Source organism: Trifolium pratense, linkage group LG3 (genome assembly GCF_020283565.1).
Source record: "Trifolium pratense cultivar HEN17-A07 linkage group LG3, ARS_RC_1.1, whole genome shotgun sequence".
Lineage (NCBI taxonomy): Eukaryota > Viridiplantae > Streptophyta > Magnoliopsida > Fabales > Fabaceae > Trifolium > Trifolium pratense.
Window position 1 is genome coordinate 11,690,733 of NC_060061.1, and position 14,245 is coordinate 11,704,977.

The 14,245-nt window shown below is 34.2% G+C and overlaps 1 protein-coding gene across 2 annotated transcripts; it reads left to right on the forward strand.

The window, feature by feature from the left end:
- Window positions 1-2,216: 2,216 nt before the first annotated feature.
- On the forward strand, window positions 2,217-12,884 carry LOC123914290 (probable pre-mRNA-splicing factor ATP-dependent RNA helicase DEAH4). Of its 2 annotated transcripts, XM_045965391.1 has the most exons (16): window positions 2,217-2,596; window positions 2,683-2,775; window positions 2,885-2,989; window positions 3,109-3,326; window positions 3,903-3,955; window positions 4,075-4,191; window positions 5,423-5,514; window positions 6,058-6,144; window positions 6,445-6,659; window positions 6,924-7,016; window positions 7,910-8,033; window positions 8,659-8,803; window positions 10,272-10,341; window positions 11,124-11,284; window positions 11,602-11,777; window positions 11,926-12,884. In XM_045965391.1, the coding sequence occupies exons 1-16, from the start codon at window positions 2,406-2,408 to the stop codon at window positions 12,080-12,082; spliced, it is 2,097 nt and encodes a 698-aa protein (XP_045821347.1). In that variant the 5' UTR covers window positions 2,217-2,405; the 3' UTR covers window positions 12,083-12,884. The 2 variants fall into 2 exon arrangements, with proteins under 2 accessions (XP_045821347.1, XP_045821348.1); XM_045965392.1 differs by lacking the exon at window positions 2,683-2,775 and having other exon boundaries at window positions 2,233-2,596.
- Window positions 12,885-14,245: the final 1,361 nt, after the last annotated feature.

The following is a 14,245-nucleotide window of genomic DNA, read 5'->3' on the forward strand; positions in this document are numbered from 1 at the left end:
AAGGTTCGGGCTCTCGATGAAGGTTCCTGCATGGATGCCTATAATATTTCCTCTACGTGGTTCTTTGCCACCTGAATGCAGGCAAGTAGTTTTTTGTACAATATTCATAATCGAAAGGTTTACAATCAATCAAGGAAGCACAGAATAGTTTTTATCGATGCATAAAAGGAAGCACGGGATAGGTACTTTGAATTAGTACTCGTATTGTACTCGAATTGTTTGCCAGTACGAATGGGTATACCGCAATAATTAGACAAAGTTTTTTATTTTATTATGTTTATAATGATTCATTCTAATTCTCTCTCTCTCTCTCTTTCTCTCTCTCCCTCCCTCCCCAAACTAATTTTTTTCCAATCTCGTTGGATTGCAATGAACTCTTGAAAACATATAATTCATCTAGCAAAAACACAAAATAAATAATTGTTGATATGATATGTTTGATAACATTAATCATGGAAGAAATTTTGAGGCATGATTTGTTATGCTCATTTAAAACTCATGCATGTCTTGTAGACGAATTAATGTTGTGTCAAAATATTGTTGAGACTTCTTTGACAGTTGATGGTGTAGTGTAAAGGCACTGATATCTTCATCATCCTACACCCGTTTCACATCAAGTTGCCACTTGCATAGCCTAAGACTAATTCGCTATATGAACGCACTCCCACCTTAATACAAGTGGTTGTTGTGCTAGATCCTGCAGTTCCTCACTCCCTTTGACTTTATTAGTGTTGCATTCCATATTGACCTATACTCATCTTTGGAAGTTAAGTTTAATGGTTTGGTTTTCGGACCTGGATTAAATGCAATCAAACCTGCATGCAGTCAGAGAAGATTTATCTTCAAACCACTATAGTAATTGTACATGTGCAATTACATTACTACATTCTCATTACAACTTAAGTTTCATGGTTTTTGGGCCTACAGAATATTTATCTTCCCAATTTATTCTATATATCATTACATTATTAATGTAATCGAAATTGTTTTAGAATTTTATGCTAACTTTATTTTTTTAATATGTATATTTAAAAAAGTCATTTGAATCCCAATCATTTATCTGATCCGGAGAAATTGATTAATGAATTGCAGATTAGATATATGACCTACTATGTTGAGTTTGACGTAACTGAAGTTAGTATAGCTTTAAATTTTTTAATAGATGTTTTTTTGTCTGTAATTTGCAAATTAGTATGATTCTTATTTTTGTTGTATGTTGCGTTTCAAGGGTGTAGTGATGCGTCCGAATATGTTTTCCGCTGATTTTCGAGGTGAAATTTATCGTTTCGCAAATTTGGTAGATCCATTCGAGAATCAATTCGAAGTATTAGTCGAAAATTAACAAGAATATTTATTTAAGGCATGACTGATATGCATTAAAAGATTTTTACAATATCTCTATCGGAGTTTGGGTTATTTTGTTATATACCGGAAAAGAACAATTTGGAATAATGTTAAAAGATATGTTTGATGTAGTTATAGACCCACCAACATTTGAACTTCTTATGAAATTCATATTAAAAAAATCGCGTGTTGGGTCTGACTTTGTAGTTGGTCTTCCAGGATATACTGATCTCCTGTCGTATACTCATAAAATTGGTTTTGATGACATCACTTTTGAGAAAAAATTAACTCCTTATGACATAATGACTAAACAAATTATGGTCAAAACAAATTATATGAATAATGTATATAGTCAAAATGAATCACTCATTTTGGGACAGAGAGAATATATCGGTATGAGACTAAACATGAAAGAAGTTATAAACTAAATTATACTACTAAATATAAGAAATAATATTGTTTAATGCAATAAATTTACGATGAAAATCAACAAATTCTGATTTTTTTTGTCTTTCATTTATGGTAAAACCTTTTAAGATTAGTCATGACTTAATTCTTATTTTACTTTCGTGCAATAGTCGTTGTTGTCGTGCCGTATAGCAATGCTTTCTTTTATTTGACTAAAAATAAGATATTCATTCATTCCAATAATTGATAGAATATATCATATGTAAATACAAATTCAATTTTGTTAAAAACAAAAAGATGAATCTGCGAATAAATTCACAACATCCAAGTTAATAGCATATAATGACAAAATGTCTACAAATAATATGATAAAATAAAAACAACCAAAATATTAGTGTTTTCGGATCTACGACGTTGACATCCAAATATTTATTAAATGTGTAATTGGTTAAAGTTGATATCTAAATAAACCCGCAACAATACAGAAAATCCAAAACGCCTTACTTAGCAGTGCTGTTTAAACTTAATAATACTTTTGAATTTTTTAACAAATGTGTTTACCAAGAAAAGGTAATTTTTTCATCTGAGTAACGCCTTGTACTAACAAATTTGGTCTTGGAACTTGTTGTTTCCACTGTGGACTCACGGCGAAGATGGCAACCCTTCCCATTGTCCAATACGAAGATAAAATCATTGAAACCGTCGAGAACAATTCTATCACCGTCATCATCGGAGAAACCGGTTCCGGTAAGAGCACTCAACTCTCTCAGATGCTACACCGCCGCGGTTACTCCAAAATCGCCGTCACTCAACCCCGTCGTGTTGCCGCCGTCTCCGTCTCCAGGTATTCCTCTTCAATTTCATCTTCCTAACTAACCCTAGCAATTTCTTAACCTCGACGACATCGTTTTAACTCAACAACTTTCACAGACGAGTTGCTCAAGAGCTCGGTGTTCAGCTCGGTGAAGAAGTAGGTTACGCTATTCGATTTGAAGATAGAACTTCACGCAACACGCGCATTAAGTAATTACTTAATGTTAACTCAGTTTCATTCTCAATTTCTCAATTGTTCAATTGCCTTTGTTATCAACTTATCATTGTTCATTGATTCGAATCAATTTCATTCGATTAGGTATCTAACTGATGGTGTTCTCCTCCGAGAAAGTTTAGCTGATCCAGAACTAAATGATTATTCTGTTATCATATTGGATGAAGCTCATGAACGAAGTTTGAACACGTAAGGCATATAGCATTGATACTTCAGATTGAAGGCGTCTTAGTGTTGTGTCAGTGCTTTGTATATTTGCATACATTTTGGAAAATATTGTTTCATACTATTTGTGATTTTGTGTTCAGAGATATATTGATGGGGCTCATGAAACGTTTGGTTAAACATCGTTCCTCCAATCTCAAAGTGTTGATCACGTCTGCCACGCTTGATGGTGATAAGGTGTCGAAATTCTTTCGAGATTGCCCTGTATTGAACATCCCTGGGAAGTTGTATCCTGTTGAGATTCTTTATAGCAAGGAGCGTCCTGTGAGCTATCTTGACGCAGCTCTTAAAACCGCTCTTGGTATGTTGTGAAATTTTAATCATATCTTCATGCTAGCTAGTTGTTGTAATAATCATACATTCATACTACCTGTTATTAATAATGTATTTTATTATGCTTGCATGTGTAAATAGAACTTGTAGGTAGACAAAAAAAATTGTCATAATGTTATCAAGTATTTGCCTTTTCTATTACATATTGATAAAAGATACTGCTTTACATGTCTATTTGACATATTTTTGGATAACGTCTCTTGAAAACTGGTCTAAGCTATTGAAAAGAGGACGACTATGGTTTAGGCTGCTGCTTTTAAGTAAATAGTAATCTAAGCTGCTAAGAGAGGGCTGATGCATTTTCAATCTGAACTCTGAAATTCACCTGTCCACAAAGATGTAACAATCACATTCACTTGCTTTACCTTCTTTGCTGATTGAATATGGCTGGTAACTTTTTTCAAGTAGGAAGTAAATGCGGTCATGTTTTTTCAGTTTAGGCTTGCACTACAACACAACACACTCCATTCCATCTGCCTTATTTACCATTTACTGTATTTGTAATTTTGTTCTTCCAGTTTTTTACGAGGGATTGGTTTTGCAGATATACATGTACGTCAACCGGAAGGGGATATTTTAATATTCATGACTGGACAGGTGAACATTTTTGTTATAAGACATTTACACTATAATAACTAGTACTCTAGAGTGTAAATCTTAATCCTTTTGTTTCTATCATGATGTAATGATTGAACAAGTTTTGATGATATATGCAGGATGACATAGAGAAGTTGGTATCTAAGTTGGAAGATAAAGTCCGGGCTCTCGATGAAGGTTCCTGCATGGATGCTATAATCATTCCACTACATGGTTCTTTGCCACCCGAATTGCAGGCCAGTAGTTTTTTTTTTTTGTTTTTGTACAATCTTCATAATTGAAAGATTTACTTATTCCAAATACAATCAATCAAGGAAACACAAAATAATTTTTCTCAATGAAAAAAAGGAAGCCTGAAATAGCTACTTTGAATTAGTACTCGTATTGTGTCATATCCATGTTGGTCACTCCTAATTGTACATATATTTTCTTACCTTTTTTTTCCGAATTGTTATACCAACACGCATGGGAATACCACAATAATTAGATAAAGTTTCATATTTTACTACGTTTGCAATGACTCATTCTAATTTTCAGAATATCATAATTATTTTATTTATTTTTTAATTTGAAGTTTGTATTTATATTTTTATTTCACACTAGTTTTTTATGTAGTATTATAGCTGTGTTGTGTCCTGTAATTTTTCATAATTTCTATGTCCCCTTTTCTTTATTGCGTTGTATACTTGTATCCGTGTCTCATGTTGTATCTGTTATTTCTAGGTATCAATCTTCTATAAATTTATGTACTGATGCATGTCTAAGAAACAGTATTTTGATAATATCTGGAAAGTCATTATAATTTCACTCCCACGCATAACTCTCACTTCTCTTTTTTACCTTTGTCCATAGTGAACTTAACTAACTATCACATGTAGAAGGTTCTTGGAAACTTGTATAGATCCTGTACTCTTGCACGGATTTCGAAAAAAATGACAGAGGTGTGGAATTCCTTCACATGTCATTAGGGGAAGATTTTTTCTTAGGATAAATAGATAATCTGTCTTTGAACTTCCTTGAGAGATTTTTCTTTTTGAAAATTAGGTATCCGGCCCAAGGACCGGCTAATCCGAGAGGTCCAATCCCACCGTCAACTTGTGGGGGTCCCATTTAAAGCCAGAGCAAAGCTCTGTCGCCAAAATTGGCACCAGGGGGTATCAAACTTGAGACCTTGAGAGGAGCACACTCCAAGGTCCCAAACCAACATTATTAGGCCTGCCCAAGTGGGTTTCCTTGAGAGAGTTTATCCTAGTTCTTTCCGATTTCGACTTGTTACTTGCTTTGTCTGCTTCATAATCATGTCAAATCACATTAGCTTGCAATGAACTCTTGAAAACATATAATTCATCTAGGAAAAACACAAAATAAACAACTGTTGATGTTTGATACATTAATCATCAAAGAAAATTTGAGGCATGGTTTTTTATGGGCATTTGAAACTCATGCATGTCTTGTATAATCTTACAGGTGCGTGTATTTAGTCCTCCACCTCCAAATTGCAGACGAATTATTGTTGCTACAAATATTGCTGAAACTTCTTTGACCGTTGATGGTGTAGTGTAAGGGCACTGATATTTAGTTAAATATTGTGAATTTCAATTTAAACTTAACTTAATATATGCATACTAGTTATATTTCATCATGAATATAAGTTATTATACATAATTTTTTATTTTGTTGCTGATATTACTGATAGTATTAAATCAAATGCTTCTTATCTCTGTAGCCTGTTTAATTTTGTCTTTAGCCTGAAATAAAAAATGTTCCGTAAAACCTGAACCCCCAAACTCCATTTATTGAACATGTGCGGACAAGTTACATGATTGAATCAATTATATGAATATTGATTAGTGTTGCACCCATTTGAGAATGTAAATTTTGTTGGCAAAACAAGAATACAAGTGTTCTGTATATATTGTAGCCAGTGATGTATTCTATTTCTTTTTGGCTTGATTTGAAAAACTGCAACCAATAAAGTATTTACGTGTTTTTGTTTCCTTTCGCTGTATCTTGACAATTATTTTGTCCTTTTAGATAAAGCACATCAACTTGTCTACTTACAGTTACAGTTTCTGATATTCTTTTTAATTTTATGAATGTAGTTATGTTATTGACTCTGGGTATGTAAAGCAAAGGCAGTACAATCCGTCTAGTAGGATGTATTCTCTTGATGTTATCCAAATTAGCAAGTAAGCAATAATTAATCTAATATCGTATTGTGGCATGAAACATAGACTCACTGATGCAGTACTTTTTTCTTTTTCCTTCTTTCACAGACAAGCAAATCATATATGCAGTTCTATTTCATTCAATATAGTGGTTTATACTAACTAATGCATCTTGAGTAATTTTTTATTACTTTAAACAAAAGAATCGGAGATATTGGTTAAAAGGATTCTTGTTGCATTAACAATTATCACAGCAGTTATAATTTTCTTGGCATAATCAATTCACAAGCTTTAAAACTAGTGTACTTCCTGACATCGCAGAGTGCAAGCTAATCAGCGGTCAGGCAGAGCTGGACGAACACGGCCAGGGAAATGCTACCGCCTATATCCTTCCCAAATTTACCATGATGAGTTTTTGGATGTTACAGTTCCTGAAATTCAGAGATCTTCTCTTGCCGGCAGTGTTCTTTACTTGAAGTCGTTGGACCTCCCTGATATTGACATTCTCAAATTTGACTTTCTTGATTCTCCTTCATGTAAGATCTTTTGTAGTTTAAATGTAAATTGACACCTTTGCTCCTTCAGTATTAAATGACTAAACTAGATTCTCGTTGATCCTGTGAGGTTGCTTTTATGTTATCTAAGAAGTTTCAATTCTTTAGCTCTTTTTTTCCTGTGAGGGTGCAGACTAGTACTTTGCTTATGTGATTTCTTGTGCTTTTTAACATTCTTCATTCTTGAGATTTTAAGAGGTTTTGCTTAAGTATAACTTGGTGATTGTGTAACCATATTTTCTGCAGCTGAGTCCTTACAAGATGCCTTGAAGCAATTATATCTGATTGATGCTATTGATGAAAATGGTGCAATTACAAGTATTGGACGAAAAATGGCTGGTACTTTTCTTTATATTTTAGTGTTGAAATTTTAAATACTGGGGTGGTGAAATCACAGATAATGCTATGTTGTTGTTTTACTTCTACTCCCAAAAAATACTTCATTTTTCCAAGATCAGTCATAGAGAACTTATCTTTCATTGATGCTTTGAACTCATCCATCATTTGATTATCATTTCCTGTATAGATAAGATCATCTACATAGATGCTAACAATCAAAACCCTTTTATTGCTGCTGTACTTCACAAACAAAGTGTGCTCATGTGAGCATTTTTCAACCGTAATATAAAGGGTACTCCCACAATAACTACGTATGTAACTACCAATTTTGGTTAGACCTTTTTCTGTACAATGTTTTCCTTAACAACACAACTCTTTTCCAAGTTTAAATTTAAATCTATACATAATTTGAGGGAATTCCAAAAGTAACTAAGAATTTTGGTGGGAATGTGGGATTATGGACATGTGCCCACTATTTTAATCGTTATGATTTCCACAAAAGTCTCACTGACACATGCCTTAGTTCTTCACAAACTAGACTAAAAAACCCTCAATTAGTTAGCTCACTGGAATTTCTAGTTTCGGTTGAGAATTGAAGGCGAAAATTTGGGTACTTGAATGATTAGTGATGTTTGCAAGTTGAGTTAACTCTTGAACGTCCGGGCAACACTATGCTTGTCTTTCCCCCAGTCTCGATAAAAAACTTTACTAGTATACTTTTTTTTTCCTATCATTATGTTCGTAGAAGTGTGTTTTTGCTAGGCTTGACAATGGAAGCTATTCTCAGTTTGAACATAAAATTTGTTCATTTCTTATCCATTCATTTTCCTAATCTGAATTTTAAAGATGAGTACTTTTCTTGGCTCCCTGAGTTGTTTCTCAATTCCATGCAGAACTTCCATTAGAACCGTCCCTGTCAAGAACTTTAATGGAAGCAAACAATTATGGCTGCATAACTGAGGCTTTGACCGTTGCTGCCATGTTATCAACTGAATCTGCATTGCTACCAGGGAAGAGGTTGAGCCATCTTAGTGTCTTCACATTTTCAAATTAGACTTAAAAAGTTGCTCTCTTTAACAAAAAAAATGTGGTTACAATATCATTCTTGCTCATATAGTCACACTCTCTTAAATAATTTGACATTTATTGGCCGTAAAGCTTTAGACAAATTGGTTTTCCCTTGCAATATTATGGAGAACGGATCTCTTTTCAGGAGAAAGAAATGGCTAAGTGGAGATTCTATTAACATAGAAGGATCATGGAAGCAATAAAAAACATATCAATTGATATTTATTTTTTTTAGATGACTTGAATCCCCTCAAATCTTGTGCAGTCTTTGAAAGGTAAGGGACAGGTTACTTGGTCCAATTATAATTGTCCACACTAACTTCTACTCTAAGGTGAACGGAATTAGCATTCCCAGTTAACAAGCACATACAATTGATCTTTTTATTGTCTACATTCTTATAAAATTTGTTATGATTTCCATTCTTTTGAATATAGCTACTACCAATCAACCAAACAAAAGAAAAGAGCCCATAATATACAAATGACATATATCTTTTGTTTTCTTGAGGTTTGTACATATATACATTGACATTTGACAAGGACTGAGCGGTTACAACATCATTTTTATGTGCAGCAAGACCGAGAAAAAGAGGAAACGTCCAATATCTAGCCTTCCTGATGGTTCTGGCTTGGGTGATCACATTCAATTACTGCAGATATACGAGCGTTGGCATCAAACTGATTATGACATTGGTTGGTGCAAAGACCATGGCTTGCAGGTAACCTTCTTGCATTGTGGTATTTCAATGATCAAATGTATAAATTTGTGACGGAACTCTTGTATTGAGGTTTGTTAAAATATTTAGTTAGAAGGTAGGTTGTTAAATGTGACGCCGTTATGGCATAGCGGTGCGGAGCGGCTGGTGGACACTATTCTCCATCCCTGGCATCACATATTGGAGGTGCAGCCAAAGTAGTCACAATGACAGACAAAAAACACAGCCAATAGCGGTGCTGCATGGTCTGGCTATGAGAGACACCTTAAAAACCTCAAAATACCCTTAAGAAAGGGACACTAGAGCTGTGTAGTCAATAGCGGACGCTATTGCGGTGTAGTTTAGTAGAGGCCCCTAGGTGCTACGCGAAACTCCATTGCACTGCAGTTTTGAGTAGTGGCTGTAGCCCCACAAATACAGGATGCAGCTCCCACTACATTAAAACTCTTGTAAAATTCTTTTCTTTTCTTTTTTGGATGTTTTTGTCATTTCACCCTAAAGTAGCCTGTTTTTGGCCATAAATTTGATATGTTCCCTCTGTTTTTTGGGACTTCTTGGTCATTTCACCCTAAAATTTTGAATGGCAACAAAATAGATCCTGTTATCATTTCTTCTCCAATACAACTCCATCTCCCTTCCTCACCTTGTGCAGCTTCACCTCTCCTCCTCACCTTAGATGAGTTGTCTAAACCTTTGAGGCTAAACTTTGTCTGCTTTATATTGGATTTGAATTGAATGTTGATAGCAATGAACTTTGGTTATGAGTATGTCTTTAATGTTGTGTGTTCTTCTATATTTTACGTTTTATTGTATGGTATGAATTTCTTGTATTGTTTTCCAAAACTTTGACATAGCAGCCATGCTACTACCGCCATCTGCCATTGACTATTACAGAGAGGGAACTGGATTCTTTTGGCAATTTCCCTGCCAATCAGGGATTAAGAGACCAAAAACAACCCTGGACTCACTTTCCTCCCATATTCAAAGATCGAAGCTCAACAACCAGCAAACACAGTCTTGGGACAGCCATTTGAACCACACCATTGCAGCCATCCCACCCCGTGTCCAGCGCCTGAGCCATCAGGGGTTCACCTCTCGTAGTTAGTGAACCACATTCTGCAATGTGCTATTATAGCATATTCCGCCGCCATTATAGTTTTGGGGCCGGACAACCTAGGTTAGAAAGGCTAGTAATATCCTTGTGGCTTACTTATATTCACACTCAATTTAAATGTTTATCCTTTAATGAAAAAATCTCATGGGTAATTGGGAAATATATATTCCTTTTTTCTTTTCTTTTCTTTTCTTATTCTTGATTCTTGATGATAATGCATACCTGCATTTTTATTCGCCAACAGTTATCTAAGATTTCTAGTATTCACACCTTACTAAAATATGAAGTGATATGCGCCCACACACAGTGTATTTTTTCAATGCATAATGTGATTGTTCTTGAATTAACTGATTGAAGGTGCGAGGAATGACGTTTGCCAGAGATGTCCGTAAGCAGTTATCTCAGATAATGCAGAAAATCGCCAAGGGTTCGTATTTAGATTTTTCTTGAAGTATTTTCATTTACAAAAAATTCAATAAATTGTTATTTTTGATAGAATTATTTGATTATTTCCTATAAAACCCTAACTATTTATTACCTCATTCCACCTATTTCTCTCCCTGCGTGTGTTATTGGCAAAACAATGATAATGTTACATGGAATTTTGAATACAAGTAAATAAAAACAATATTTTTCTGCACAAGCGACTGGTAAAAAGGAATGAAGGGAATATGAATTATGATGGTTAATTTCCCGGCACTAATGTAGTTTATGGGAGGAAGTTTTCACGGGGGAGACTTGCCAAGCATGCCATGCCTTGTGTAGGATTTATTTTCAGCTACAAATCAAATGATAATAAGAGTGCATAATAATATAATAAAACTTATACTTCTACCCAAATATGTGCACTGCTACTATGGTTCTCACACAACTAAGTTATATGATTTGACAATAAAGTATTGCCACCATGAGAGCAACTTTATTATCTTTTGTGTTTATTTGAATTATGGTTTAAATCTCTCATGGTCAAATAATTTCCACAGTAATATTCAGTTTTAACTTATAACAGTACAAGTCATTGTGCTTTATCAGGCAGTTGCAAGAGTATATCTTTTGACAAAATTAGAGCTAACAATATCCAAAAATGGGAATAATAAAATGTAGAATTAGATGAAAAAGAATTGCTTTCTCTTATTAGTGAGTTCTCCAGCTGGTTATCAAACAGGTTTGTTTTTCTCTCACTGATATATTTTCTTAACTTTGCAATAGAACCGTTGGATATAAAGGAAAATGGGAAAGGGGAAGAGTTCCGGCGGGATTATCGGAATTTGAGGAAAGCTCTGTGTGTAGGCTATGCAAATCAGCTGGCTGAAAGAAAGATGCATCACAATGGTTATCGAACTCTGGGTTTGCAAGGCCAAGTAGTCCAGGTAGTTGAAGTTTTATAGTCACTTATTATTGCGTGTAACCATTACATTTAGCTGCACTTCTGTCGCATGTTGGTTTAATATAATATCTCCTTCAAATTATGATTTCCCATAGATCCATGCATTTTACTGTAAAACCCATATTGAAGGGGTAGCACAACTTGCATAAGTGCGTCACAAAATAAAAAAAGGCTTGTATCGCAGAAAGGTGAAAGCTTGCTGTAAAATTGTGACAGTTTAGAGCCAGTAGCTAATATTTCTCAATTCCAACTAAATGCTTTGTTTGTATGCACCTGACTTACCTGAATCTTCTGTACTAGGTGCATCCATCATCTGCATTGAGTTCTGATGAACATGGGAAGTTTCCAGATTATGTTGTGTACCATGAGCTAATTGCAACACCACGGCCGTTCATGAGAAATGTGTGTTCTGTTGAGATGAAATGGGTTATACCCATCATTAACAAGCTTAATACCTTAAATGTGAAAAAATTAAGGTAATTCCCTTGGCATTAGAAACTTATGAAACATATGGCAGAAAAGTCTTACGTCCAAGCACTTCTTGTTCCTTTGGTATATGTAATATGTTTAATGCTCTGCATGATAATTTGGGATCGATGCTGACTCTAAATCTTTTGTTTGTAGTGGTGGTGGTGTTATGGATCATGTTGAGGAGGAATCTGAGAGAAGTATTCCAGATTTGCCCAAGAAGAATGTCGAGGTTGCTGCTGCTACAGATGATAGTGAAAGTAGAATCCAAGCTGCCAGAGAACGATTTCTTGCTCGTAAAGCCAATAAGTGAGCCCTCTCATACTTATACCTGTGAAGATGGTGATCTTGGCTTTTGTCGGGAATTTTGTTCAAGGGACAGGCTAGTTGGTAAAAGTTGCCTGAGAATTGGGAGTCAGGATAAGCTAACATTTCAAGTTTTCCACGTTGCCTCATTCCTTTTATGAGCTTGATATTACCTGTGTCATAGTGATGCAATTATCTCTGGCCAACATCCCAAGATTTAGCACAGAACACCCTGAGATTGGGCATTGTACCATTCTGATAGTTGTACAATAGCTGAGTGTATATTATACTTTTTGCTTATCCCCCTTTTGTCATTGAAATTTACCCAGAGTGGAGAAAGAAGGGATAGTGGAAGGCGAAGAAAGAGAACAACGTCAACAAGACCCCTGGAATTAAAATGTCAAACCATTCTGAGGGGGTTTTGAAATGCAATTGCCATAACAGACATCAGATTGAGATATTTGAAGGGAGGAGTTTAGGAAGCAGTTCAACAAGGAAAACTTGCATCAAGTCTAAAATGTCCAAAATAAGTCATTTTAGTCCCATCTCTTATTTAACCAAATAGTTTGATTGATAGTCACATTTAACAACAAAACGACACGAAAGTTTGTTGTATTTTAAGCATCTTTAGAGCAGACAAAAGGAGACAGAAACATTGGATCACTGGGCAATGCAGATAGTACTTTATCATTTGCTTTTGTGAGCAAGGCAAGGAACCCCTCAATCCCCTTACACTTGTATAAGCAAAAACTTGCATTACATACAGAGTTCTCTTAAAAAGTTAGCTAGTGCTCTTTAATTTTAGAAAACAATTTCAATTTTAGGTTTTAATTATAAAATGAAATACCAAATTATATTCAGTTTTTAGAAAAAGTTGTCCTTAGCTTGTAACCTGGTAGTGCACAAGGTATTAGATTTGTTGGTTTGGATTCAAAGCCATGCTACTGTTTGGTGCCACCCTAATTATTTTTATCTTGTTTATGGTAACTAAACAATAAAAATTGTTTTCATTAATTCTTATATAAAACTTTTTTTTACGGAAATTCTTATATAAAACTTGAAAAACATGAAACGAATTGACTAAAAACAAAAAACGACCAAAATAATGTTTTTCTGAAACCAAGCATACCATTGAAATTACTAAACTCAATTTAGCTGTTGTTTCATAATTTTAACAACAGGCAGCTTTAGACCAACGAGTTAATATTACTATATAGTATTTGACTGAAGAAGAGGGTGAAAGTTGTGAGCCATATTAGGAAACTCACCAAACTAGACACGAAACTCAATGACTTCCCTCAAATAACTGTGGACCCAGAAAACTACATACGGACATCGTATGGTTCTCCTATGTTTTCCTGCCACCAATGATGGACATCGTATGGTTCTCCTATGTTTTCCTGCCACCAATGATCACCTTTCTGGAAGGATTCATATCCCTCTTTTAATAAATACTCCCTCCAATCTTTATTATAAGAAAAACTTTATTTTTTAGATTCATAGAATATTAGATGTATCTAGTCAATAATATGAACCAGATATATCCAACATTCTATGAATCTAAAAAGTAAACTTCTTCTTACAATAATGACTGGAGGGAGTACTTCCTCTACTCTTTAATACAAGAAAATATTTACATTTTAATACATTGAAACATTACAAGAAAATATTTACATTTTAATACATTGAAACATTAATGTATTTAAAAAGTGAATGTTTTCTTATATTAAGGACCAAAAGGAGTACTACCGTATAAAAGTTACTTATAGGTGCGATTGTTTTAGCTTAAGAAAAAATGTTTTGCTAAATAGTGCTCCGAAACACTTTTTAAACATTTCATTTGAAGAAATAATTTATTTAAAATGTGAAACATTTCAATTTTCAATGTGTTGACTTCACACATTCTATAAAATTTTAACAAAAATTTACTATTTAGTTTGCTTAAAAAATACTCCAGGAACACTGTTTAGCATTTTTCTATAGAAAAATATGTCAAAATTTTGTCCATTAAATACTAAAAACAAAAGAAACAATTGTTGATGTTAAACTAATTTTTTTTATAGGAACGAAAACTAAAATTCATTAATTTTATAAAGAAGAGAAACATAATTTATAAGGATGAAAACAAAATCATATTTATTTTTAAATATAAAGCCGCCCCCACCTTAAC